The sequence below is a fragment of the Chenopodium quinoa genome, unplaced genomic scaffold, assembly GCF_001683475.1.
Source record: "Chenopodium quinoa cultivar QQ74 unplaced genomic scaffold, ASM168347v1, whole genome shotgun sequence".
NCBI lineage: Eukaryota > Viridiplantae > Streptophyta > Magnoliopsida > Caryophyllales > Amaranthaceae > Chenopodium > Chenopodium quinoa.
The window spans coordinates 1,663,140-1,690,214 of NW_018743206.1; the positions used below are offsets into that span (position 1 = coordinate 1,663,140).

Below are 27,075 nucleotides of genomic sequence, written 5' to 3' on the forward strand. Positions count from 1 at the left end.
CCGAATTCAATGGGAGTATGAATGAACCAAAGAAGTATATTAAATGGATTAGAAGGACAGAAACACTCTTTGATTACAAGGAGTATGATGAGAGAAAGAGGTGTAAAAATGCGGAGTTGAAGCTCACTGGTTATGCTAGTGTTTGGTATGATAATTTGAAGAAGAGGCATAAGCAAGGGCGAGACAAAATCACAACTTGGGAGCAACTCAAGAAGCACATGAAAAAGAGGTTCGTTCCTAGTGATTATATTCAAGATATCTATCTTAAGATGCAAACTTTTAAGCAAACTTCCTTGAATGTTGAGAAATATATTGTTGAATTTGAGAAGTTATGCATGCTATGTGGTTTAGAAGAAATTGTTGAGCATATGATAGCTCGTTTTATTTTGGGATTGAATGATAATATTGCGGAAAGGGTTGAATTGCAACAATATTGGTCCTTTGAAGATGTTCGTAAAGTGGCTATAAAGGTTGAAAAACAACTAAAGGGGAAGAAGAGCTCATTCACTAAACCATTTACAAAAGGATTCTTGAGTTTGGGTTGTTTCAGTTATTTAAAATGCTTGGATGTTCTTTCTTTTTTTTTTTTTTTTTTTTTTTGGCTATCAAATATTATTTCAATAATAAATAGTCCATGAGTACATAAGGAGATAATTCATGGGATAATGGTTCACCCACATTTGCTCTACCCCAAATGGAACAAGCCTAGCTAAGTGGTGTGCGACAAAGTTGCCCTCCTGCTTAATATGAGACCACGACACCGAATTAAAGTGAACAATGCTCCACATTGCTACTCTTAAGATATCTAAAATAACAATAATCCTAACGGGCTACAGACAGATTTGTAATAATTTTCAGCAATCTGGCTTCATATCTATACCACAGAATACTCACAATATTTACGCAGCTGTGCAGGTTGATTAGAGAAAAGAGTGACATTAAGCTCTGGATATCTTCTCCTATCTTCTTCTCTTGTAGTCACGAAGCACTTCTTCTCGATCAAAAGGAGCAGCAGATATCACCCACCTACTGAATTCCATTATTGTCATACCCATGAATTGCGCAATTAGACTAAACTGTCTCTTTTTATTTTCTCTGGAATAAAGCTTCTTATCTGACACACTACTCGGTTGTTTAACTCTAATAGGACGGATATGAAGATCCTTCAGATCAACAGTGGGAGCCGCTTGGTCTGTTTTACTGACTCTCATTCCAGGTCCAAAGTTAACTATATCTTCATTGCGATGAGAATATAAGATACCTGCAAAGCAGATAAACTCGTACTTAATTATTTGCATAGTAAGTATAGAGTAAGCATCCAAGCATGGACAAATGCCATGCAAATTTCCCAACCAAGATGGGTAAGACAACTAGGATATATCACCAAGGGTATGTTCAATATTTGCTGCAATGTGGAAGAAAATAGTATATTTCCTTGAAACGTTGCATTAATTTTGAAACTTTACATGGTAAATGCGAATATTTTTGGAGTGAGGAAAGTAAATATTTACCAATAATGCATCTTCTTTCTACAATGCCACTAATTCCACATCCACAATAGGCACACTTATAGTTTTGAGTGTCTTCAGTTACAATGACCACTGTTATAAGTTTAATTATGTTTATATCTCGTGCTGAAGATAGCAACATTTATGATCTCAGAAATTAAAATCACCAGTTCCATGTTTAGAACACTAGAGGGCAATTTCTTCACAAGACGAAGAAACTAGGTGAGGCTTATGAGGAAAACAAAATATACCTGAAACCACTAAACTTGGCTACTCATGTAATTAAGGTATCTTACAGCTAGTTAGTACTAACAGATACAGTAGTTGAATTTGTTGACCAAAAATTAAAGAATGCAAGTTTGCAGGCTTCTGATAGGTCAGATCACTCCAAAATTTTATTTTCTGCATCTACATAGCAGAAGTGGAAGCATTAACAACTACTCATAGTTGAATATATGGGTCTTCTCACAGGTAGAGGTTTGACAATGACAGGGTTCATGTTCAAATTTTTAAGCCAAGTTAGTATTCTTAGTAATGCTTATTTTTCAAGGCAAATCACGCATTCAGATGGATCAAATAAGATGCAAAAGTAGAAGCAATAACAACTATCATTCATAAATGAATCCAGGAGTCTTTTATCTTATCTAGTAGAGGTTTAACAATGAGAAATGGTTTAAGTTCAAAGTTCAGTTAGATATGCTTATGGAGTTGTCCGAGCCGAACCTGCTCGAGACTCGGCTTGGTCAAAGCTTGGTATAGGCTCAGCTCAAGTGGGTTCGACTCGAACTCGAGTTTAGCTTGAGATCATAATGAGCCAAGCCTGAGCTATTCGGCTCGAAAGCTCGTGATAAGCTCGAGCTTTTTGCATATTATTACTTCCTCCATTTTTTATTAGACGCATCACTTTTGAATTGCGGACTCCTAGGCAATTTTTGGAGTAGAGAGACATAGAGAAAAAAAATAAAGAGGACTTATGTGATATGAGAGAGAATTTATTGACTAAAAGGGAAAATGATGCATCTAAATTGAAATTTCCATATATAAAAAGTGATGCATCTAATAAAAAACGGAGGAAGTAATTTTTCTTGTAATAAATCAATTAGTAACATATACTTTGTTTCATATTTAGAACTTAGGAACTAAAATAAATTTTCAAATTTGTAGTTTGTATTCTCGCTGAGTGTTGAGCTTTCGTTCATGGTTTTTATTATTGTTTATGCTGAAGAACCAACAAAAAGAGAAAGAAAATAGTACCACAACAAAAGATAGGAGCAAGCGATAGAATATATAGGAATTACAAAAGAAAAATTTGATTGTCTTTAGAACAATAGCTATGGGCACCATTTGGGCTTTGCTAATTTTGGGCTTGACAAGCCTTGAGGAGCCGAGCTTACATTTAGGAGTAATTTTTCGTAGGCTCGGTCTCGGCTACACGCCCCTACTTATAGTAAATAGTTTATTTACCTAGAATCGTGAGTAGAGGGGTACTTCGACAGAGTCTCTGGCTAGGTTGTTTATTCTCAATGCATAACCAGTTATTAAACTTGCAAGAATCTCACCCTCATATTCTTGTGTTTAAAGTCCACTCTCCTATTTCCTATTTCATCAAGACAAACTTTGGTTCCCAACTTTCCGCCAAAGCTCATGGGCTTAAGATAAATGGTGTCTCCAGGTGGGTATAATGGCAAATACCCTAGAGATCAAGACTTGAATTCTTTTTTTGGGTGTGGGGTGTTAAAGAGGATCAATTCAGCCATCAAAATTTTGAGAGCAAACTAATTTGGGCTCAGTAGAGGAATCCTAGTATTGTGAGGGTAGTGAAGCCAAGCCTGAGGCATAGACTGGTCTTTGGAGCCAAAGAAGAGGTGGTTAGGGGCTTAAGGGTGTGGGCTTTGCAGTTGAGGAAGTTCTCATACCCTACACAATCATGCTCATAAACTACTTCTGATCATGATATTTCTGCTTTCACTTCAGTCAATTCTAATTGAAACTGCATCTGACAACAAAAAAATATAGGTAAAAGAATGGTTCACCAAACACTGAAGTAACTAGCATCAATGTGAGAGGCGAGGCCAGTGAAAGGGAAGTTATGTAGAATAGCTTCTTCTAGTTGACAGCTGCTCCAGATTTATACACTTCTTTCTTAATTAGAGCAGGGGGGAAGAATCTAGCAACAATTTGTTAATCAAAAAAGACAGCTAGCCTCTCATATATGGATAGAAGGAGAGAAATGCTTTTGTGCACCGTATGCTTTGGAGAAGTTTAGAGGAAAAGATATGTAGAAAGAAATCTTTTACCAAAGGTACTTTCATGACTTCCATTGGCCAATTTTTGAAAGAAAGGCAGCTTGCGAAAGATAGTATTTCCTACCTCTATAGATTTTTACAGTAGTTTTCTGGTTTTCAATCAGACACAAGAAGATCATCTTAAAATTGGGGTACACAATTCTTTCATTTAGTATATAGGTGGGTAGCCATTATATAAAATTTACAAAACCTAAGACTACAATTTGTTTCAATAGGGATAGTATGTATATAACATATATCTATGGAATAAATTTACAAAAATTGTAAAAGAAGACTTACCCAATTCCTCAAGCAGTGGCTTTGCTGTAGTGCTCTCTGAGATACCTGGTTTTTTCACCCTACATTCAGATAGAGATGATTCACCTGCTTCTGTCGGTTGGACAAAATGCTCCCCTAGATTATTCACACTCTCTTGAACCATAGTTTCGTGTCCATGCTTTTCATGCTCCTCAATGATCTCACTGGTGAATAACTTGTCAGAAAGATCTCGAAAGAGATTACCTATTCCAAAAAGCTCACCTTGAAATTGTTTGTGGTCCTGAAGGAAAAAGCAATAAACCAATTGAGCTTTCAGCTAGAGAGAGGTTAGAACTAAAGAAGATTCTGTAAAACTACAAGTTAATGTGAATCTTTTTCCACCTGAACACCTTCAAAATACCGCTTTTCCATCTTTCCAGAAACAGCAATGTTTGATAACTGCTGTTTGTATACTTGGCGAGTATACACAAGTTCCTCAAGAGAACCAGCAGCGATAAGGCGGAAAACAACAACATGCCTCTTCTGGCCCAAACGAAATGATCTGTCTTGGGCCTGCAGGTCATGTGATGGATTCCAATTAGGATCAAATATCACTACTCGGTTAGCGCTAACTAGATTAAGCCCAAGTCCACCAGCTCGAGTAGACACAAGGAACACCTGCAAGGATATTTAGCAGATTAATATCGCTCAACAATATTTAGCTCTTGCAGGGCAGAATTTTCAGTTCATACTACTACCTGCTTGCTTGGACTTGAGTTGAAATCATTAACAAGAGACTGGCGCAGCCCAGTCGGTGTAGAGCCATCAAGTCTTAAAAAGCAATAACCTTTCCGTGTAAGAAACTTTTCCAAGATATCTAGCATCCTGCCAATTTGATATAATGTAAGAACAGAACAGACACCGCATTAGATATAAATCACATTATTCTTCTAACTTTAGTGTATCACGATTCCAGCAACAAAAACCATATCAGTAGCGTCTCATTCAATATAATCCCACTGTGAGCTAGGTCTGTTCAAGCAACTTTAACATCACCAGTCAATAAGAACATAATAAGGTTTTGTAACACATAGTATTAATTATCCCAGAAAGCAATACAAATTAATTTTAAACTTTCATGTCTTCCATATGTTACTAAATACGTAGTACACTCCAATACGCAGAACTAGTATGAATTTGTAATGTGCTAGGTGGGAGAATTGTAATATGTTTGAGGTTTTTCTGTAATACGATTATTTAGGGTCATAATACGATATGAATAATACACCCTAATAAATATAATTTTTTTTTACTAATATAAAAATTTGGGAGAATGGGCATGAAAGGCTTAGATCTGGAGTTCATGGAGGGGAATATTAGGTAACCCTGAAAATTAAAAAAAAAAAAAAAAAAAATTTAAAAAAGAAAAAAATTCCCCTGTTGTTGCTCTATTCTTACTCTCCACCACCCGTCCTCATTAAATCCTATATCTCTGATATCACAATACCACGAATACGCTGAGTTGGGGTATTAACACACAAAAATATTGAGTATTGGGACAAAAGTATTAATACGGAACTGGGGAGGAGGGGGAGTATTAGGTAACCCTTCATATACAATTCGAATTATATAGAATCATTTCGTACTGTTTTTTTTCAAGGTCTATCATGAAACAAAATCATTTCTCATCAACCTTTTATCATAAAATGATTATAACATACAATTATAATCTATGGAAATACAACCAAATACCAGGGAAACCTAAGAGCACTTCCAGTTAGTAAAAAGGCAGAATTAAACTAAAAGAGACTCCAAGGATCAATATTGTGATGCAACTAAGGCTACTTTTTAGAGCCATCTGATTAAAAAATTTAGCAACAAAAAAACAAATGACAAGCAAGATATTGAGCAAGATATTGGATCCAACCTAACGGAATGACTGAACAAAAGAACTTTGTCGCCATGTGAAAGCCAAGAAGCCATAAATCTTTCAAGGACTCTCATTTTCCCACAATCCTTGGCCTCACTAAGGCCCATAAAGCTTTCGTTTTGAGCGCTTCCACCTACCAAATCAATATCAATACCATAAACTTCTTTAGCCAAATCAGCATCTTTCTTTTGTTTGTCCAGGTCATCTTTTGGGTTTGGTTTGATAAGCTCGAGATGATTGCTAATCTGTCATATAATTCACAAAACTCTTCAGAATCAATTACAAGCAACCAAAATATTCTAGGTGATTTGGTTATCAAACGTCAAGATGAAATATTACTAATCTGCAGAGGTTATAATGTATAAACAATTTTGAAACTGCTAAACTGATCAAGTACTCGGAGCTTTTAAGAACATTAAGAATAAGGAGGATTTGAAGTGATTACGGTTAGCATACTGCAGACAATGCCGTATAAATAAGCAATCAATATCAAATTCTTAGCATCTGGAAGCTGGTAGCCAGGTAGTAGTAAAACATTAAGGTGGTATATGGCTTGGAGTGCTGGCTGTGTTGCTTCTACTTAGTTTGAAAATGTAATGTATTGAATAAACAAGAGAAGTACCTCCATAGAAGGACTTAATACTTTAATGTCATTTATACGGAGAATATAGTTTATATTAATGACAATCTTCATAATCCAATGTAGTACTACCTCCGTTTTCCTAAGTCTTAATCACTTTCCGTTTTCATCCGTTTTTTCTAATTTCTACTCACTTTTACTTTATTTCTTTTATGACAACTTTTTATTCACTTTTTATCATCCACAACCCCACTTTGTGGAGCCCAATTTTGTTTAATAAATCTCTTACTATATATCTCTCTCCTCTTTAATACAAAAATACCCACATGCATGGTCTCCATTTTTACTTTTCCTTGTTTTGCATATCTACAGTGAGTAAGATTCAACAAAACGGAGGTAGTATAAAGTGATAAGTTAATTCCACCCTACCATCTTAGCTAACCATTACTCATTACTCTCCACATAAGCATATATTAACTAATAAGCATCTAGTTTTGAAACGGCATACAAAATCTTTGAATTTTTCCCTTTTTTCGTTTCATTAATCAAGCAATGAAAAATACAAAGCAAACACTTCAGCAGCATTCCTAGTTTTAGACAGTAGTGCTTCCTTATAATTTCAACTTCATATAGCCAGAAATCCACTTGTACATATATCTCAGAAAAGTTCCCAATTTTGTGTGACTTCAATACTTCCAAATTCCAATATTTTACATCTGATCCTTGGATAAATTCAAGCCTTCTCTTGAAAATAAATGATAAGACCAACTAAAAACAAGCTATAAGTCACAAGAACCCTGAGAAATTTTATATTAATAGCTAGGCTGGAGTGTCATCAAAACCCAGACGTCCGATGAGTAGTCTACACTTGAAAAATCACATCAAATAAACTTTTATGAGTACCTGGGTTTGGAGGCGCATTTTCTAAGATACTTCTCTAGACCACCAAATTTTTTGACAAAGAAAAGGAATCCTTAATAACTGTATTCAACTGGAGAAAGGTATTAGATAAAAAAGAGATAAAGGAAAGATATGTACTTCTGGTTTGAATGTTAGTGTTTTATGCAAAAGTATGCTATAGACTCAATACTCAGACTTGCTTGAATGTAACAGTAACTTGCAAATAGAAGCAGGCTTGGGATATTTGATTGATATTTGTAAATAACGGCTACAATGAAAGCTAAGGTCTAAGCTAAAAGCTTGACTCTTGGAGAATACTACGGCTACTACTACTCTACTAATAACATCAACAATCACATAAACCATACTATTGCATTGCTATCCTTTTTATACCAAGCCCTCCCTCATTACAAAGGACCCTAACAATTAATAATATTTGTCATGTACTGCTGTAGAGGCCTTCAGAAATTCAGAACAGTTGCCACACTCCTTAGTGGTGCATTAATCGATTTTGTACTGTTCTTGCTCCTTGTTTGCTGTTGCTGGCTGCTCTGTTGTTGGCTGCTCTTGTTCCCTGTCTTTGCCTTGCTGCTGTTTCTTTCTCCTCTCATAGACCTGTATGGCTTGAGGTGGGTTAACCCAATTCATTGCATTACTCCCTTCCCAGACATTCACCTTGTCCTCAAGGTGGAAGTGAGGAAAGCGTTGATCCATTGCATCAAACTCCTCCCAAGTTGCTTCAAATTCTGGTAACCCCTTCCATTTTACCAACACTTCAACCTTCCACTCCGCCTCCTTTTTGCCTCAATTCCAAAATTTTCTCAGGCTCAACAACGAGCTCCAAGTCAACCGTCAGTTGGCTGGGTAAGGTGGGTAGCACTGGGAAGTCTCCCACAGCCTGCTTCAATTGTGAAACGTGAAAAATTGGATGGATTTTGCTCTCCTTGGGTAAATTCAGATGGTATGTCAACTTGCCGATTTGCTGGAGTACTTCAAATGGGCCATAATAATGAGCTGCCAACTTCTCAAAAGGTCGCTTGGCCAGCAATCTTTGCCTATACGGCTGCAGCTTAAGGAAGACCATATCTCCCACCTCAAACTGCACATCCCTTCTCTTGCCATCTGCTGAGCTCGGTTAAGGTTCATCTTCAGCTCATCTAAAATCAGATCACGTTCCTTCAGACTCTCTTCCAAACTCTCCACTACCGTAGCTTGCTCTTTCACCTTCCATAACTTCGGAGGGTCTTGCCCATACACAACCTTGAAAGGGGTCATTTTAGTTGCTGTATGGTGTGAAGTGTTGTAAGAGAATTCAGCCCACAGAAGCCATTAAGCCCAAGACTTAGGCTGATTGGTCACAAAGCAACGGAGGTAAGTCTCCACACTTGTTCACTACCTTGGTTTGACCATCCGTTTGAGGATGATAGGCGGTACTACGCTTGAGGTGTGTTCCTTGAAGGCAAAACAGTTCCTTCTAAAAATTGCTCATGAATACCTTATCTCGATCTGAGACAACTGAAAGTGGAAAACCATGCAACTTAACCACCTCCTTAACAAACATGTCAGCCACCATCAATGCGGTAAAGGGGTGCCTAAGGCCAACAAAGTGGCTGTATTTTGACAGTCGATCAACCACAACTAAAATCGAATCCACCCCTTTCGAGAGAGGTAACCCCTCAATGAAATCCATTGAAATCTCTCCCCAAATTGCGTCAGGTACCGGTAAAGGATGTAACAAACCCGCTGCCCCTTGCTGTGAAGTCTTACTCCTTTGGCATACCCCAAATTGACGCACATACTCCCCCACCTTCTTCCTCATTCCGGGCGAAAACCAATCCGCCGCAATCTTCAAGTATGTTTTCACCTCTCCTTCATGCCCCCCTGCTGGAGTATCATGATTTTCACAAAGAAGTACAGGGATGAATTTCAACCCCTTAGGCAATACCACTCACCCTTCATACAGCACTCGATTTCCCTCTAAGAAAAATCCCTTCTGCCATGTGTCACGAAGCCCATTCAGCCATGGGTATTCTGAAATTTCACTCTCCAACTCAGCCGAATCCACCATTTGTGTCGAAATTAAGGCCCCAAATTGAATCCTACTGCTATCCTTACGGGAAAGAGCATCCGCTACCTTGTTGGACGGCCTGGGTTTGTATTGAATTTCGAAATCCATGCCCATCAATTTTCTCATCCACTTTTGGTACTCCCTTCCGACCTCACGTTGTTGGGTGAGAAACCTCAAGCTTTGTTGATCGGTCCTTATGACAAAGTGCCTTCCAAGTAAATAATGCCGCCACTTCATAACCGATAAGCTAATAGCCATCAACTCTTTTTCATAAATGGACTTGGCTTGATTTCTCACTCCAAGTAGCTTGCTAAAGTAAGCTACGGGCTGCCCTTGTTGCATTAACACCACCCCGAGTCCGAACCCCGAAGCATCTGTTTCCACCACAAACTCCAATTGAAAGTCGGGCATCCTCAATACCGGGCTGTCGTCATGGCTGTTTTGAGGGCTGTAAAGGCGTGGGCTACCTCCTTAGACCACCCGAAATTATCCTTCATTAATTGTGAGGTGAGTGGTCCGGCGATTTGAGCATATCGAGACACAAATTTCCGGTAGTAACCCATGAGGCCTAGAAAACACCTTAGCTCCCTGATATTTTTCGGCTCTTCCAATTCTACAATGGCTTTCACCTTCTACATATCCATAGCTACCCCTTTCTCCGAAATCACGTGACCCAAGTAAGCCACTTCTTTCCCGAATTCACACTTCTTCCAATTTGCATACAATTTATGCTTCCTCAACAACTCCAATACTACTCTCACATGTTCCTTGTGCTCACCTTCATCTCTACTATACACAAGGATGTCATTGAAGAACACCAAGACAAATTTTCTCAAGTAAGGTTTAAATATCTCATTCATGAGAAATTGGAATGTTGTCGGTGCATTGGTTAATCCAAAGGGCATTACAAGAAACTCGTAATGTCCTTCGTGTGTGCGAAATGCCGTCTTATGAACATCTTCCGGTTTCACCCTTATTTGATGGTAACCGGACTTCAAGTCCAATTTCGAGAACCACCTAGCCCCATGCAATTCATCAAGTAACTCATCTATGACCGAAATTGGAAATTTATCCGGCACGGTCTCTTTGTGCAACGCTCTATAGTCAACACAAAACCTCCAACTTCCGTTGTTTCGGGGTTTTTTGATGTCCTGCGGGAGAGTTACAATTCTGAGACTGGAACCGGACGCCTGTACCTGCAAAACAAACGGATGCTCCGGATGATTGGAGATCCGCCTCCAACGGTCAAGTTAGTACTTGATTAAGGAGTAATTAATGCGGAAAATAATGTAATTTAGTCTCTCTAGGTGAGAGTGTTTTATGTGCGTAAATCCCCTTAATGAGGATTAATGGGCATATTTATATGCCTTGGGATGTGTGCCAATACCTAGGTTTAGGTTAAACCTAAGGCTGACTGGGCCAAATTTTGGGCCTTGTTGGCTGATTTACCCATTTGGCATGGATGGACACGTGTCGCGTAGCAGTTGGTCCATAGAGGACGTATCTCTGGTTGACACGTGGCAGGCTCCTATTGGCCTATGTGAAGGACACGTGGCGGAACCTGGTTGATCCACGTGTCAGACGGTGATTGGTGGATAAAAATCCCCTAATCATCCGTCCTTCTTCACAAGGATCACCGGGCTAGAGAAAGGGCTCGTGGATGGACGAATAATTCCGGCTTGTAGCATTTCAAGGATCAATTTTTCAATTTCATCCTTTTGTATTTGTGGGTAGCGGTATGGTCGAACACTTACTAGATTGCTCCCCTTTTTAAGCACAATTGAGTGCTCGTGGCCTCTTTGGGGAGGGAGGCCCACTGGCATCTCAAAAACTCCATGAAGCTGCTTCAATAGTTCTGCAAAGGGAGGTTGTGGATCTACTATTCCTCCTGCCTTCTCAACTTCCAATTTACTCACCAGATTTCGGATCATTGCTTTCAAGGTGACCTGAGTATTCACGAGTGAAGGATCCCCGATGAGTGTGACTGGTAGCCCCCTCACTCGAAATTTCATGATATGTGTCTTCCAATTCGTCGTCACCACGCCTAGCTTCTCCACCGTTTAGCTTCAACCACAGAAATTCTTCCACCACGGAAACTCCACTGTTTAGCTTCAATTTGATACCCCAACATACTCCTTGCCCCTTAACCACCTCATCATTACCCACTAAACTCGTTGCCCTCAAGATCAACACCGCTAACTCTGCCACTAGCCTTGCCGAATTAAAACTGTGGGTAGCACCGGGATCAATCATCATTACCACTGATTTTCCGGCCAATTCCCCCCTCAATTTCATCGTTTTGGGATTAGAAATCCCAATCACAGAACACAATGAGATCTCCACCGCTTCTTCGCCCTCCTCTTCTTCTTCTTCTCGCGGTGGTTCCTCTTCTCCGGCCACCAATAGGACACTCAACTCCTTCCGCTTACATCTATGACCCACGCTCCCCTTCTCGGCACACCGGAAGCACAGATTTTTCGCTCTTTTGTCTTGCAGAACAGCCTCTGTCAATCTCCTCGTGAAATTCGAACTCCGACCTTAGTCCATGTTTTAGCTGGGTTAGAATGATTAAGGACTCCATATGTTTGTACCAGACTAGATCCACCACCCTTGTTGGAATAAGTAGTGTTGTCGAGGTTCTAGGGTGGCCCAATTTTGAAAGATCCTTGACCCACCCTTTTGGGCTGACAAACCCTATTCTTCTCTTCTATCCGACCCACCAACTCCATAGCCCCTTCTAAGTTGAACGGGTTTAACATTCTTAACTCCGTTGGACCTCACTTCAACCCATTAATAAATTGTTACAGCATCATACCGTCGACTTTTTTTTTTTTTTTTTTTTTTTGGTAAGTAATTTTATTACCAAAAAGAATAAATGTTACAACTTACAAAAAGAAAAGCTGTAACTCTCCAAAACTACAAAAGCTTCATAGAAGGCACACATCCACCTAACAATCCCTAGTCTTCAAAGGGACCACCTTCTAGGAAGGGTGCCTCTAGAAGAGAAGGGGCAAAACTGAAGCTAGCATCTGGCACCTTCAAGGAAGGGTACAAAAACAAGCATCAGTACTAACAACACAGCAAGCAATAGCTACAAACAAAACAGAAGCTACAACCAGAAACCTATACAAATGAGTACTATACAAATTAAAATCATAGTATTTGTAAACTATACAGCCATTTACAGTGCTTCCTCTGCCACTTGCAATTGATCATCTGTCAGCATCTCTTTACAATATCAGCCCGAATTATTCTGCACACAGCTCTGGGATGGATGACAACCTTTAGCCAAAAAGCCTTGTTCCTAGCAAACCATATCTGATAGACCACAGCAGCTAGAGCAGCAAAGCAGACTCTCTTCTTGACAGGGTCCTGTATCCACTCTCCCCATGTGTTTCTAGAAGACATCAATATCAAACATAGCTTCAGGTATCATCAATTATTCACTAATACCTCTAACACATCTTCTACTATACTCACAGTCAAAAAATAAGTGCTTATCCTCAACAGCATCACCATAGAGAAAACAGGAGCTATCCTGACACACACCCCACTCAGTAAGCTTACTCTTTGTCCTTAACCTGTTCTGAATGGCTAACCAGAGAACAAAAGAGTGCTTCGGGATATTGTATTTGTTCCAAACCCAGGGGGTCCAATCCACCTCAATATTGAGACCCCTGGAAATGCTATACCTGCAGTCCATCCAGCCTTCATTCTGAAAACCCTCTTTCAATCTTTCCTTAACCTTGCAAAGGTTCTTCCAAGCCCACCCTGCATTCTCTTAGGCTTATAATCCCACCAATCACTGTCCTTAACATACACTGCATGAACCCATTTCACCCATAGTGAGTCCTCTTTTTGAGCTATCTTCCAAATATATTTCCCAATAGCTGCTGTATTCCATGTCTCACAATCCCTCATGCCAAGACTTCCAGCTTTCTTTGGCTTGCAAATCCAGTCCCATGAAATGAGAGGAGACTTCCTCAACTGTATTACCACCCCACAGGAAAGCTCTACAAATCTGAGTAATCCTCTTGATCACACCAGCTGGGAGCAGGACACACTGAGTCCAGTAAGTATGGAGACTTGAAAGCACTGTGTTTACCAACAAGCTTCTAGCTGCATATGAGAGGTTCCTACTTGACCAACAGGTTATCCTAGCCAGCATCTTGTCAATCAAACTGTCATAGTCACTGTTTGATAGGCTTCTGACATTAAGGGGGATACCAAGGTACTTGAAAGGAGTGCAGCCCTCAACAAAACCAAACAAAAACAGACACCCTCAAAATATCCTGTTTCACAGTCCTTGCAACATTTCCAAAATAAATGGTTGTCTTCTCAGCACTAACTTGTAAACCAACTTGTAAAACAGAACATTTCTCAAAAGTATTCAAAGCCCTTACTAAGAGGGAAACAGACTTCTTATCTCCATAACAGCAAAGGCAAGATGGTTCAAATTGAGTATCTTGCATCTAGAATGGAACTTGAAGCTCCTCATGCCCCCCACTTTCCTTTAAAAGTCTTGAAAGATACTCCATGACAATTACAAAAAGAAGAGGGGACATGGGGTCCCCCTGTCTAATGCCCTTCTTTCCCTTAAAGAAGCCATTCAATCCCCCATTTAACATTATAGAGAAAGAAGGGGATGAAACAACTGCATGATCCACTTGATAAATTCAGCACGGAACTTCAAAGCAGACAGCATGTCATGGATAAAATCCCAGCTTATGGAGTCATAAGCCTTCCTGAGATCTACCTTTATGGTACACCTAGGAGCCTTTTGTTTATCTCTGTAACCCTTTAATACATCCTGACAGATGAGCACATTATCCAAGATGGATCTCCCAGCCACAAAAGCACTTTGAACCTCACTAATCAGGCCAGGAAGTACCTCTTTAAGTCTAACACAAATCATTCTGGCTATGATCTTGTACAAAACATTACAGCATGCAATTGGTCGAAATTGGCTAACCTTAGAAGCATTTTCTACCTTAGGGACCATAGTGAGCATAGTTATGTTCACCTGGTTAAGCAGCTTGCCATGCTCAACACAGCTGCAGTGATGTCATTACCAACTATCTGCCATGACACTTTGAAAAATTTGCTTGAAAATCCATCAGGTCCAGGAGTTTTATTCTCTTCAATACCCCATAAAGCTCTTCTGATCAGCATTAAAAGTTCTGCACATATGCCTTCCCTGATCCTCAGTCAACACAAGACCCATGTCCATGACATCATGATGCACTTTCCTTTCCATATTCTGAGAAGAACCCAGGAGCTGCTTGTAAAACCCAATAAAGGCCTCACAGAAACACTACCATCCTCTTTCTGGATACTACAAAATATTGTTCTGAACCCTTCTCTTCCTCAAGCATGCATGGAAATAAGCAGTGTTAGCATCCCCAACTTTTAACCAGTGGAGCTTTGCCTTCTGGGATAGGAATTGGATTTTCCTATTATGAGCCTCAACATATCTCATCCTAATCTCATGTTCCTGGCCAATCAGAGACTCATTTGCAGGATCAGAGTTCAGTTTGCACCTCAGCCTCCAGGCTAACATCATCACTTATCACTGAAGAAAAGTGTTGTTTATTCAACACCCTCAAGGCTTCTTTAACCCTCTTAAGTTTCTTGACTACATTGAACATAGGGGTACCTTGAATCTGACCATCCCAACTATCGGCAACCACCTTCAAGAATCCAGGGTATTCAGTCCAGACATTGAAGAACTTAAAAGGCTTCTTGGTTAAACCCATATTACCCAGAAAATTGATCACACAAGGACTATGATCCACAAGGCCCTCAGGCAGAAACATAGCACTAGCATTTTGAAAATTATCCATCCAGGCTGCATTCCAGAACACTCTATCAATCCTTGAGCATACCCTGCCATCCCCAAATCGCTTGTTATTCCAGGTAAAGAAGAGCCCATCTGTCTTAGCTTCAAAAAGGTTAGTGTGTCTAATGCAGTTCCTAAAGCTTTCAATTTCCCAGGGGCACCCACCCTATCCTCAAAATTCAAAGGGTTATTAAAGTCCCCACACACAACCCAAGGCTCAGTCAAATTACTACCAAACTGCTCTAATTGCTTCCAAAGGACTTCCCTACCTTCCTCGCTATTAACACCATACACCATTGAACAGAAACAACAGCCCCTAGAAGCAACATGCACCACTTTAACATGAATCACCTGCATTTCAATTTTGATCACATTCACACTGAAAATCACAGGTTTCCAAATCAGCCATATTCTGCCATGCCCACCTTTCCCATAATTTGCAACAACTGACCAATCAGCATGAAAACCGTGAAGATCTTCTCAAAATTAGCAGCCTTCACCTTTGTTTCTAGGAGCCCAAATAACCCTATATCATGATTCCTTAGGAAGGACAAGACATCACTAATTCTCTCAGGTTGATTTAGGCCCCTAATATTCCAAAAACCCCACTTATTCACGAGGGGTGTAGGATCCACCTCCCTCACCACCATACAACGCCCTTGAGCTACCACAACCACCAGACAAGGTGTTCACTCTTGTACTATTAAACCCAACTTCATCTATCACCTCCTCCACCAACAGCTCAAATCTATTCTGAGTAACTATATTATTGACAGTGTCCTGCTCCCTGCTGCATTGGTGGTTCTGTCTACTTTCCTGCCTCCCAAGATTCTTGCTTGATACAATTCCTAGATTATGAGGTTGACTGAAATCCCCATCCTGCTTTCCAAGTTCAAGATTTCCTATACACTGCTCATTGTGATGAAGCCTGTCCTGTAGCCTGTTGCACTGGCTTTGACACAGGTTCCTGTCTAGGCTTTTGTACACGCTTCCAAACCTTATGTGGCTTATGAAACTTCTTCCTTTGAGGCCTTTCTTTACCCTTTCCAACACCAGGACATTCCTCAGCTACATGCCCCATTCCTAAACATTTTATACAAGACATTGGCTTCCATTCAAACTCCACCTTCTGAGAAACCTTAACCCCATTCTCATCAAGAAAAGCAATTGAGTCAGGGAAGTCTCCACACTTCCATTAATCTGAACCTCAATTAATAAACGAGCATATTCAATCAGATCCTTAGTAGCAGTGGCCCTATCCATCTTGATTGGCTTCCTAATCACATCACTAATCTTCATTAGGGAATTATGTCCCCAAAATCTGAGATCTAGCCCTGGAAATCGTACCCAAACTGGTATTGAATCCAGTTTCTCCTCCATCAAATTAATACCCGGCCTCCACCTTTTAACAATTACTGGCTTCCTATCAAATGTAATAGGGCCAGCTTCAATAGCCTTTTCCGCCATCTTTACTCCTCCACCGATCCCTACTGAGTCACCGCGAGCCACTACTCATACAAAGAGCCAGCATGCGACGGCCGAATTCGTAAAGTAGCCTTTGTTTGAGTTCCAGCCACCCCACGATCGGCCGCCTCTTTCGTTCCCATTGATACCATTTTAAGGCCGCTCCATCCATCGCCACCACCGCGGCTTCCAGCTTCTCTCTCTCCGATAATTGGTAAAACTCAAAGGAAATTTCAGCCCTTAATATCCAATTATCGGGGTCGGTACCTTCGAATATGGGCATCTCAAGTTTGCGGTGTTTCCATTGAGGACCGCCGCCGCTGCCGCCGTCACCGCCACCAAACTACTCTTCCTCGCCTGACCTTCTCCCCTCCATCCTCTAAACCCCCTTCACCGGGGTTCGTACTTCATTCTCCCCTTGGTCTTGACTATTCTCGCCGTCAATGTTGAGAACCGGCTGAAAGATAGGTGGTGGTCTGTTTCCTTGAGCACCTGCCGCCATCCGTTTCATCTCTTCGCAAAATTTCTGATTATGTTCCCTCTCTACTGCAGCCAGTCGCTCGTGGTCTGTTCGAAAGCGGTCGATTCTAGCCTCTAACCGAGTGCCAGAGCTTCCGCTTCCTCTCCGACTCCAAAGCTTGAGCCACGGCCGCCTGAACCACCCTACCGATGGTCACTTCTTGGGTGTCTAGCTTCCCTTCAATAGCCGTAAGTTGAGTGTCCTAAGTTGCAAACTTCCCGTCAATGGCCGTGAGTGGAGTCTCCATTGTTGCGAGTCTCTCCTCGACAGCGTCCACCCGTTGCTTGAGCGTGGTCACCATGGTCGTACCACTCTATACCACTTGCTATAGACTCGATACTCAGACTTGCTTGAATATAACAATAACTTACAAATAGAAGAAGGCTTGAGATATTTGATTAATATTTGTAAATAATGGCTACAATGAAAGCTAAGGTCTAAGCTAAAAGCTTGACTCTTGGAGAATATTACGGCTACTACTACTCTACTAATAACATCAACAATCAGATAAACCATACTATTGCATTGCTACCCTTTTTATACCAAGCCCTCCCTCATTACAAAGGACCCTAATAATTAATAATATTTGTCATGTACTGCTGTAATGGCCTTTAAAAATTCAAAACAGTCACCACACTCCTTAGTGGTGCATTAATCGATTTTGTACTGTTCTTGCTCCTTGTTTGCTGTTGCTGGCTCCTCTGTTGTTGGCTGCTCTTTTTCCCTATCTTTGCCTTGCTGCTGTTTCTTTCTCCTCTCATAGACCCGTATGACTTGAGGTGGGTTAACCCGATTCATTGCAAAGTACATATAAAGTAATCAGTCTAAAGCCCCACTAATCCCGGCATCAAACTTACTAAACCTACTAATATAACATTGAAACTTTGAGATAGTGATAAAGCTAGTCCGCTAGGTCTATACAAATTATACAAAAGACTCTAATGCCTGGACATGATGTATATTACAACCCCTACGATTGGCTATCATAACTTGGAGGAGGATTTACAAAGCATAAATGACATGAGGTCTAAACATACATTTTATGAGTATAGTTTGATACTGGTCCTGAGAAAATACATGAACGATTCAATAAATATAAATGTAGACACATTGTAAGTAAAATATACTTGAAAAAGATAAAGAATATGAATGTATATTATAATAGGTATTGTTAAAACAGAATACAGGTATTGTACAATGAAATTTTAGGTGTAATGATAAAATATGGAAGAGACCAGGACGCACACTATTAATAATAACATATAAATCATAGACCATGAGCATAGGACAAGAATATGCAAAGGACCGCAATGAGCATCCTAGCCCCAGTTCCATGATATAAGAATTGTTGCTATAGGTAACCGCGACCACCAAAGAGTCAATTATAGTAGGAATTCCTGTATATAGGTTTACTGAATTGCTTTTTACTGTATGATATGATAATAAAGTATCTAGAGGACAATCATATTGTAAAAGGTTTAAGAAAGTGAAAATGGATTTGAAGCTTTGGTAGTTGGGCAATCGCTATGTGAATGGAAGTGAAAGTGGTTGATAATATGGAAATTAGACAAATTCAGGTAAAAGGGGATGAGTCTTATTCAAGCTAAGTGAGGTATAACTAAAGTTCCAATGGAGAATCAATAATTTGTGGTTGAAACTAAGAAATAGGACAATTAAGTCTATCATTGAAAAGGAGAACATGAGATCTCTGTAGTGGCGAATGCCACGAATCCAGGAATTGTTATACAAAATTGTTAAAATAATTTAGAACAGGTTCATTAAAATAGTACTCCTCATTGGATATGGTTCGTGGACGAACACTTACATATGAGTGTTAATAAGAAAGATTAAATTACAATAGTTTAGGAGATTGAAAAAGGAATCGTTCTTGCACTCCAAAAATATGAATGACCTTGGGAAATCAGCAACAAATTAGGGTGAAAAATTCAGAGATACATAGGGGAAAAAAAAAAATTGGACAGATGGATTGAACCACGACCTGAGTGAGTACAGCAGGCACTTGCACACAGCATTTCAACTACGCAACCATCCCCATTCAATTAACAAGATATGCACACAACTCCTAATATGTGTTTTATATACTTTCTTTTAAAAAAAATAAACTGGTGGTTATTTTTTCCATCATGAATTAAGTTCAATCCGCCACTGGATCGCGAGGGAACTAATTTGTTAGCAACAAGCAGAAATTTTAACTGTTGGCAGTTGGAAGGTACAAGTTAACGAAAGTCCAAAGTTTAGTAACAGTGTAGTCAATAATGCCCTGGAAGAATCTAATGAGCAAGCTCTCGATCTCTTTCACTTTTAGCTTTGTATCCTACCAGATATGAAGAGAGCTAATTAGCTAAATACCTGGCAAGTCGTACATAGATAGTAAGCAGTCCTTTCTTAAACTAAACCAAACTGAACTTCAAATCTTCACCCTAGCACAAGAGAGAGAAAAAAAAAAAAGAAAGAAAAAAGAAAAGAAAAGGAGAGAGAAAAGGACACTTGACTGAAAGATAGGGAAGGATAGACATAAAATCAAGCACTATAAAGAACATTTGTCACTGCAAAAGATCACTACAGCATCAACAATTATGATATCTCACCTAAATGGCTCACCAAATTAGGGCAATTACCCCCCCCCCAAACACCCCCCTAGATGATACACTTAACTAAATATTTTACTTCGTTCTTTTTATGGCATGCCTGGATTCCCTTGACTAATGACAGGAAAAATAGTTAGTGCCTTAATGGGAAAAGTTTTACATAATTAAAGGATAATCATTCCTATCCTTGAAGTTTGGCAATATTACTAGGGTTAAAATCTCCCTTTGATCATCTTCAAGCCAGTTGCATGAAAACACTTGGTTCCAAATAGTTAAATCACTGCAAATCCCACCACCTCCTTGCAGGAAATCAGAAGTCTACAAAGAATGAGAAATTGTAAGGGGGAAAAGATTACACTTGGGGGGGGATGAGTAATTTTTATCCTCATATGAAGAGGAATACATTACCCCCTAACACATTTATTTCCATTCCAGGCATTAAAAAAAGTTATTAAACATCAGAATTTTTACTCCCTTGTTTTTCCCACCTCCATTACTTACAATCAAGGCATGCCCCTATAGTATGGTGTATATAAATTCAATTAAGATGATCATCTTTAGTTCCGATTTTTTTAAAAATAAAAAAGAGAGATAAAAATGAAAAGCCTAGATAAGAAATTCATATGGACTCCAACTTGCACAAAATAGATAGGAGTGAACGGGACTTATATTCATAATTCTTTTTAAATGACCAAGCAAGCCCATGCAAGCATTAAAAGAGGAATTCAGAGACTAACCTGCTGAAGCTTGAGAATACAGGGAAGAATGAGGCAATTGGGACACCAGTTACAGCCATCAGGGCTATCTTTATGAAGATATCTCCATATGATTCCATCAGGTATTATCCTATTATGACATTCCCCTTGAGTAAGTGGGCTCCCACATGAGCAAGGAAGGTCCTTGTTCATAAGACATCGAATCTCCGGTTGCTGCAACATCCTCTTGTAAGCTCTTTTCTGCAATGCACTCATTTCACAAAAGACAATATTATCTTCTTTTCCCAACATAAGATTTCCAATAGTCTCCTCCTTTGTTCTCCTTAATAAGTAGTTATTAAGCAGCGAAACAAGATGCTGCCTACGCTCTTCAGCAACTTGCACAAACTTATCATGAGCACTAGACCTCTGTCCAAGTTTGAGAGGTTCATCATAAAAATCACGGAAATGCTCACGGGTTCCCAAAGACCCAGGTGAGACCCAATCAAATAAATTGAAAAGCTCCATGATTTTATTCTGCATCACTGTCCCCGTCAGACCATACCTTCTCTTAGTTTTAATACCGAGACAAGCAGTGTATAGTTTTGACTTCTCATTTTTCAGCCGATGTGCCTCATCAACAATTACAATATCCCACATAACCTCTGAGATAGTATTTCCATAGATCCTAAAGGTATCAAAACTTGTTATCAATATTTCAAGTTCCTGAGCCTCTGCTTTATCAAGAATTAAGTCACGATTTGGACCATGGCATATAGCAACACGGAAATTAGCCCAATTGGAGAATTCACTCTCCCAATTTTGTAAAACTGATGCTGGACCAATAATCAATACAGGACTTTTCTGATTTCTTTCTGCAGCTGGAGGGTTGACAGAATCTCCATCTTTTCCATACACAGCAGCCAAAAATGCAATTGTTTGAATGGTCTTTCCCAATCCCCTAATTCATAACAAAATAATCAGGCGGAAAGCAACATAGGTCATTAATGCAACAAAATTCTCAGCACCAGAAAACTAGTTTCAGGAGAAAGGTATAAAGCAAAATAAATAATAAAACTAGATATTTTTATTTAATTCAATTATTAGCATTAACCTCGATATTGTTTAGCTTGGTAGTCAAACTTCTAGTAATTTACCCAAAGATTCCCAGCAAAACTTCACATGAATCAGTTGTACTAATTTTAAGGCGTATAAGTTGAAAAATCTCAGCATATAAGATCAGTAGCTCCACATCTTGGCAGCAATTCACATACAGTCTGTGTTTCTCATCAGCATTTCAATTGCTGAAACTGTGAGCATCAATATCTTCAATTGATCATATTTCAGACAAGGTCTGTCAATATTCAGCACCAAGCTCACGAGACATCTAACTAATCCAGTACACAGGGAATTTAATAACACACATGATTATTATTAGCTTGGCAGGTCAAACTTCTTATAATTTACCCAAAGATTCCCAGCAAAACTTCCCATGGATCAGTTGTACTAATTTTAAGGCGTATAAGTTGAAAATCTCAGCATATAAGATCAGCAGATCCACACCTTAGCAGCAATTCACATACAGTCCGTGTTTCTCACCAGTGTTTCATTTGCTCAAACTGTGAGAATCAATATCTTCAATTGATCATATTTCGATAAGGTCTGTCAATATTCAGCACCAAGCTCAGGAGACATCTAACTAATCCAGTACACAGGGCATTTAATAAGACACATGATAATTATTGAAAGGGACTGACAACTTTAGCTGTTTGGTTGAGGTGAGGGGGGATTCAAATAAGGGAAAATTAACAAACCCCTATTCTCCATAGTAATTGTTTGGTGGCCCTCTACCCTTTTACCTTTCTGGGTTCCAAAGAAATCCTCTAAGTTAATTCCCAACTCCAACTGGGGACATAAGGAATTCCCTCATTCCTTCAACAAGTACACTTTCCTTCACAACACTCCATAACCACGTCTGTGTGCTTCTATCTGCGGCAACTAACTCTTCCTCACCGGCTCCAGCAACAATTCTTGCCGCCATATCCACTGTCTCAACCACAAACTCTGGCCCACCACCACCAATGTAGCTCATAACCACCTGACAATCCTTTCACACCTTGATATTTCCACAATTGCCAGACAACAAACTCCACATCAACCACCAACATAACTCACGACGAACTCACCATCATCTCCTAACCACCCAATACTTCTTTTATGTTCTCTCTATTGCTTTAATACATGCAAATAAACTTCCCTTTCTTCAAAAAAAAAAAATTGCAAATAAATTTCCCTATTCTACTTTTATAATTTATATACTCTTTCATGGTCTAACCTATGCGACCCTCTTCCACCACTAAAATTCTCTCACCCATGCAATACACCATCTCATAGAAACTTAATAACGTACTTTTTTGTATAATCAATTACAGTTTTATAAGGTCAATTTTGAAAATGAAAACTTCATATCTGAACTTTTCAATTTTCAATTTGACCCTTTAATCGTCAAATTTAGCCTTTCATGATAATGAATCCTCTAAAAAAAAAAAAGCGAGTGAATGGGTGACAGCTGAAATGGAGGGCGGAGACGAGGGCAACAAGGGGGGCGGTGGTAGCAACATAAAAGGAGTGGTAGAAGTCAAGGAGAGGGAGTGTGGTGGAGATTGGTTAGGGAAGATAAAGGTTAAACAACAAAATACTATCTTACATATAAAAAATTAATAAATAAAAGTTCTTTTCCTTTTCTTCTCAATCACTTTCTTGATTGCATTCCCTTTGCCCCGCGCTAACAAAATGCCTTCTAAGGAAACAGTCTGGGTTATATATTCATTCCTAAAACTTATTTTACCTTTAGCTTCATTCGTACCCAAAGTATCCACCTCCAACAACAGAGGATTACATGAGATCAACATCACATCTATCCGCGCGCGTAACCACAAATAAATATTTCTTCATAACACGACAAAATAAAAGAAACATCTAGATAAACCTAGACAAAACCAACATGGTACAACAATACTACAAACAAACAAGTTAACAATGGAAGCATTGTAATAAGATTTACACAATATAGAAGACATTGCTACCCACAAAAAATTAGACCATACCATTGACTAAGAGAGAGGTTAAGGCTCACTTGGTCTTACACCAACTAATATACCATCGCTAAGGCTCACTTTGTCTAACACCAACTATTTAAGAGGTTCCCCAACATAACCTGAGAACCATTTGGAACATAAACTGACAACTAATCGGCAATATTTTACAACTTATCAAATTACTAATAACAATTAATAAAATACACTATACTATTATGGGCACTCACATGTCATCTCCAAGGATCCCTCCATGGTTATTCTTGTACAACTGGTACAAAAATTTAACTCCCTCCCTTTGGTGCTCCAAAAGCCTACAATTGATGGATGCAGGGACCTGTAAAATAATATCCTTTTTAAGATTCAAATCAGATAAACTATCGTATTTAGAAGTAAATGAAATATGTGCATATTGGTTTTGAAGAGAAAACATCATCTGTCCAACAACCTTGTACATAAATAGATGAGCTTTTGTCGTAAAAAGGCAACAAAAAACACACATAAATTCGTCATCATGCATTTTTAAACTAGCCAACTGCCAACATAAAAAAAACTGCTTTAAAACATGAAGCAAGATACACTCCTACAGAATGCTTCAGTCAATCCTTTTCTGATTATTCAGATCTTAGCACTGAACCAAATCAATTGCTCTACAGCTTATTTTTTAATAAAAATCACCATTCAAAGATAAAAGGTTACAGTAACTAAAATGATTATGCTAATTCACTCTCCATTCATTCCGAGCCATCCAGGGGTTAAGCATTTTCAGAGAATAGGGTTAGGACCGTGTATAATTCGTATAAGGCTGTATTAATTTAATTATGTTCTTAGCTCACAAGAATCATGACCTACTCATCAAGAAGTGCAGAGTACATGTCAACGTATAATATTTTTCAAGTTCTTATTAAACAACTTTTCATATTGATATAAGGTGTATTTGAAAGTGATCAAAAGCCATAATTGAAAATAGAAGGCAAGCATAATGAGAGACTCAAACAAGTTTATTCCAGAATAAAGATGAGAAAATGCTAATTAAGTTACTCTCCACAGTTGTCACGGCTCCTAGATGATATTCTACTTCTTGAATTGGTTGCCATTTTAGATATACTGATTTTTTTTCATTTCAAATTTAAGCTATTACGACACTATACTTTCTATTTAATTTTTTTTTCCAATTTTAAAGTGAACTGAAGCACCCTTATAGTTGTGATAAAAGTCAAAGCATGTCAAGTAAATAGGGTCAAAGGAGTTCAATCATTAGCAAACTTGCACAAGCATGTGATCCCATAACCAATTACTAAATCATGGAACTAATATCACATAATCCATTGATAACACCTTAGGGTGCATAAACAGATATGGAGAAAGCATAGATCAAGCTCACCTCTAATGTGAAATCACATAATGAAAACGGGTTTGATAAATAGAAAAGGCCGGTAAATACAGAAACCTATAGTGTGCTTTTTCACCCTCCAAGGGTCCTCACCACCAACGAAAAACAGTTATCATATTATAGGAATAAAACATAGATATATGTCAGAGGACTAATGACATGTTGCGAGAGATTTAAACTAGCCTATAAAATCTCACAGCTCTGCCCACCTAAGAGAGTTTGAGATTGATGCCATAGCAATCTAATAAGGTAAATAATGAAGATTGTATGCAAAATTATCCTTTGCATTGAGTAGGAAGTTAATATCTGATACAAAGCATTTAAAAAGGGATACACCGTAGTTTTCTGCAGCAGATCCTACCAATAAAATGGTTAAGATTGAAGCGAGCGTTCAAGATTTATTTACATATATTACTTTAGTTTCTAGAATTAATAACAAGTATTCATGTGATTAAACAGATTTACAAATTCAACACAACTTACACAAGAGTTCAATTTGCAGTGATAAAATCGATAAACTTCCTGATCCAAAACAAGATTCAGAATAAAAGTAACAAATTAAAAACATGAACAAAAATGGTGAAGCTAGCCGTCCCCAAGAGTTCGTCTTATTATTAGCATAATCATACTTGTCCATCAAAACATCAATGCAATTACCCACTTCATTACACAGTGTCATACATTTAGCACAATCATAGCTTGTCCACTTCAACCCTCATACAATTGCCCATTAAAATAAATTAATAAACCCTAACCCTATTATAAGCAATTCAACATTTTAGGGAAAATCGATTTCGTTTTCAAGTTTACATACATACAAATTCATTCCAATTACCATTGTTTAAAACCGGTTACCAAATGGGCCGTAAAAATATAACTTAAAAATCACCTGAATCACCGGAATTTCGCCAGCAGACGATAAAACAAGCGGCTCATACGGCCCGGTTTCACCCAACTGAAGAACATCCAATCTGGGTTTCGCAAACCCTCGTTGATCAATCTCTTCCTCTTCATCATCACTGCCTTTAACTTCAAACCTTCGCTTCTCTTGTATCAATGATAGTTTGTTAGGGCCTTTGCTGTCAAGTAGCTCCGGCTGCGATTGCGGCTGTTGTTGTTGTTGTTGTTGGGGTGGATTGGTGCGCAATTTGAGGGGAGGAGAGAAAGGTTGTTGGAGGCGAAGGAGTTGCTGAGCAATGGAGGTTTTGGGGGGGATTCTGCGGGGTTGGGAAGGATTCACATTGGAATCAGAAATTGAAGAAAAAGAAGAAGGGGGTTGAATTGCGGAGACGTTTGAGCAGCGCTTCAAGGTCTCTTTGAAAGTGTTAAGCGACATGGTATACAATTCAAATGGAGGATGTGAAATGTGACCGTCGCGCGCGCAACTGGAGCGATGAAGTGGGTATTTTAGAGCTCGCAAAAGTGGGTTAGTGGTAAGGATTTAGACTCGTTTAGTTAGACGGGTCAACTCGACACGACACAATTGGATAAATGGGTTGGGTTAGTGTTGAAAATTGTAACACGAAATTAACACGAAATTAACCCGCTTAATAAGTGGGTTGCGTTTAGGTTTACCCGTTTAATGATTTAGAAAAAAGTTAACTTATATTACACTTGATTTGGGTATTTTTACCCCGCCACGTGGACCAACCGCATGAGGGATACCCCATATGGAATTGGCGCCCATCATTACCCTAGGGAGAGCCCAAAGTGGACCTGCCAAGGCTAGACACGTGGCAGGCAGATACCCCATATGGAATTGGCGCCCATCAAGGCCCAATTCCCTAGACTGCCCTAAAACGGCGCAGCCCACTGGTCCTAAGTTTCTGTAACCTAGAACAGGGACACAAATCTCAATGACCCTATAAATAGGGAGATTTACCCCACTTAGGGGACACGTTCATTTATTAAAAAAACACTAAATTCTCTCA

The 27,075-nt window shown here is 39.1% G+C and overlaps 1 protein-coding gene across 1 annotated transcript; it reads right to left on the reverse strand.

Moving 5' to 3' along the window:
• Nucleotides 1-287: 287 nt before the first annotated feature.
• LOC110734047 (switch 2) lies at nucleotides 288-26,536 on the reverse strand. Its single transcript, XM_021914109.1, has 8 exons — nucleotides 26,034-26,536; nucleotides 23,982-24,088; nucleotides 20,699-21,617; nucleotides 5,979-6,226; nucleotides 4,810-4,936; nucleotides 4,454-4,729; nucleotides 4,094-4,352; nucleotides 288-1,261 (listed from the first exon to the last, which is right to left on the reverse strand). The coding sequence occupies exons 1-8, from the start codon at nucleotides 26,478-26,480 to the stop codon at nucleotides 960-962; spliced, it is 2,685 nt and encodes an 894-aa protein (XP_021769801.1). The 5' UTR covers nucleotides 26,481-26,536; the 3' UTR covers nucleotides 288-959.
• Nucleotides 26,537-27,075: the final 539 nt, after the last annotated feature.

What these genes read in the sequence shown, in the direction of transcription:
- LOC110734047 (XM_021914109.1), bottom strand. Translation starts at nt 26,480, where the DNA reads ATGTCGCTTAACACTTTCAAAGAGACCTTGAAGCGCTGCTCAAACGTC. An exon ending in GTATTCTCAAGCTTCAGCAG is followed by an intron (nt 6,227 to 20,698) that starts GTTAGTCTCTGA and finishes ATTATATGACAG; the next exon opens with ATTAGCAATCATCTCGAGCT. An exon ending in GCCACTGCTTGAGGAATTGG is followed by an intron (nt 1,262 to 4,093) that starts GTAAGTCTTCTT and finishes TCTGCTTTGCAG; the next exon opens with GTATCTTATATTCTCATCGC.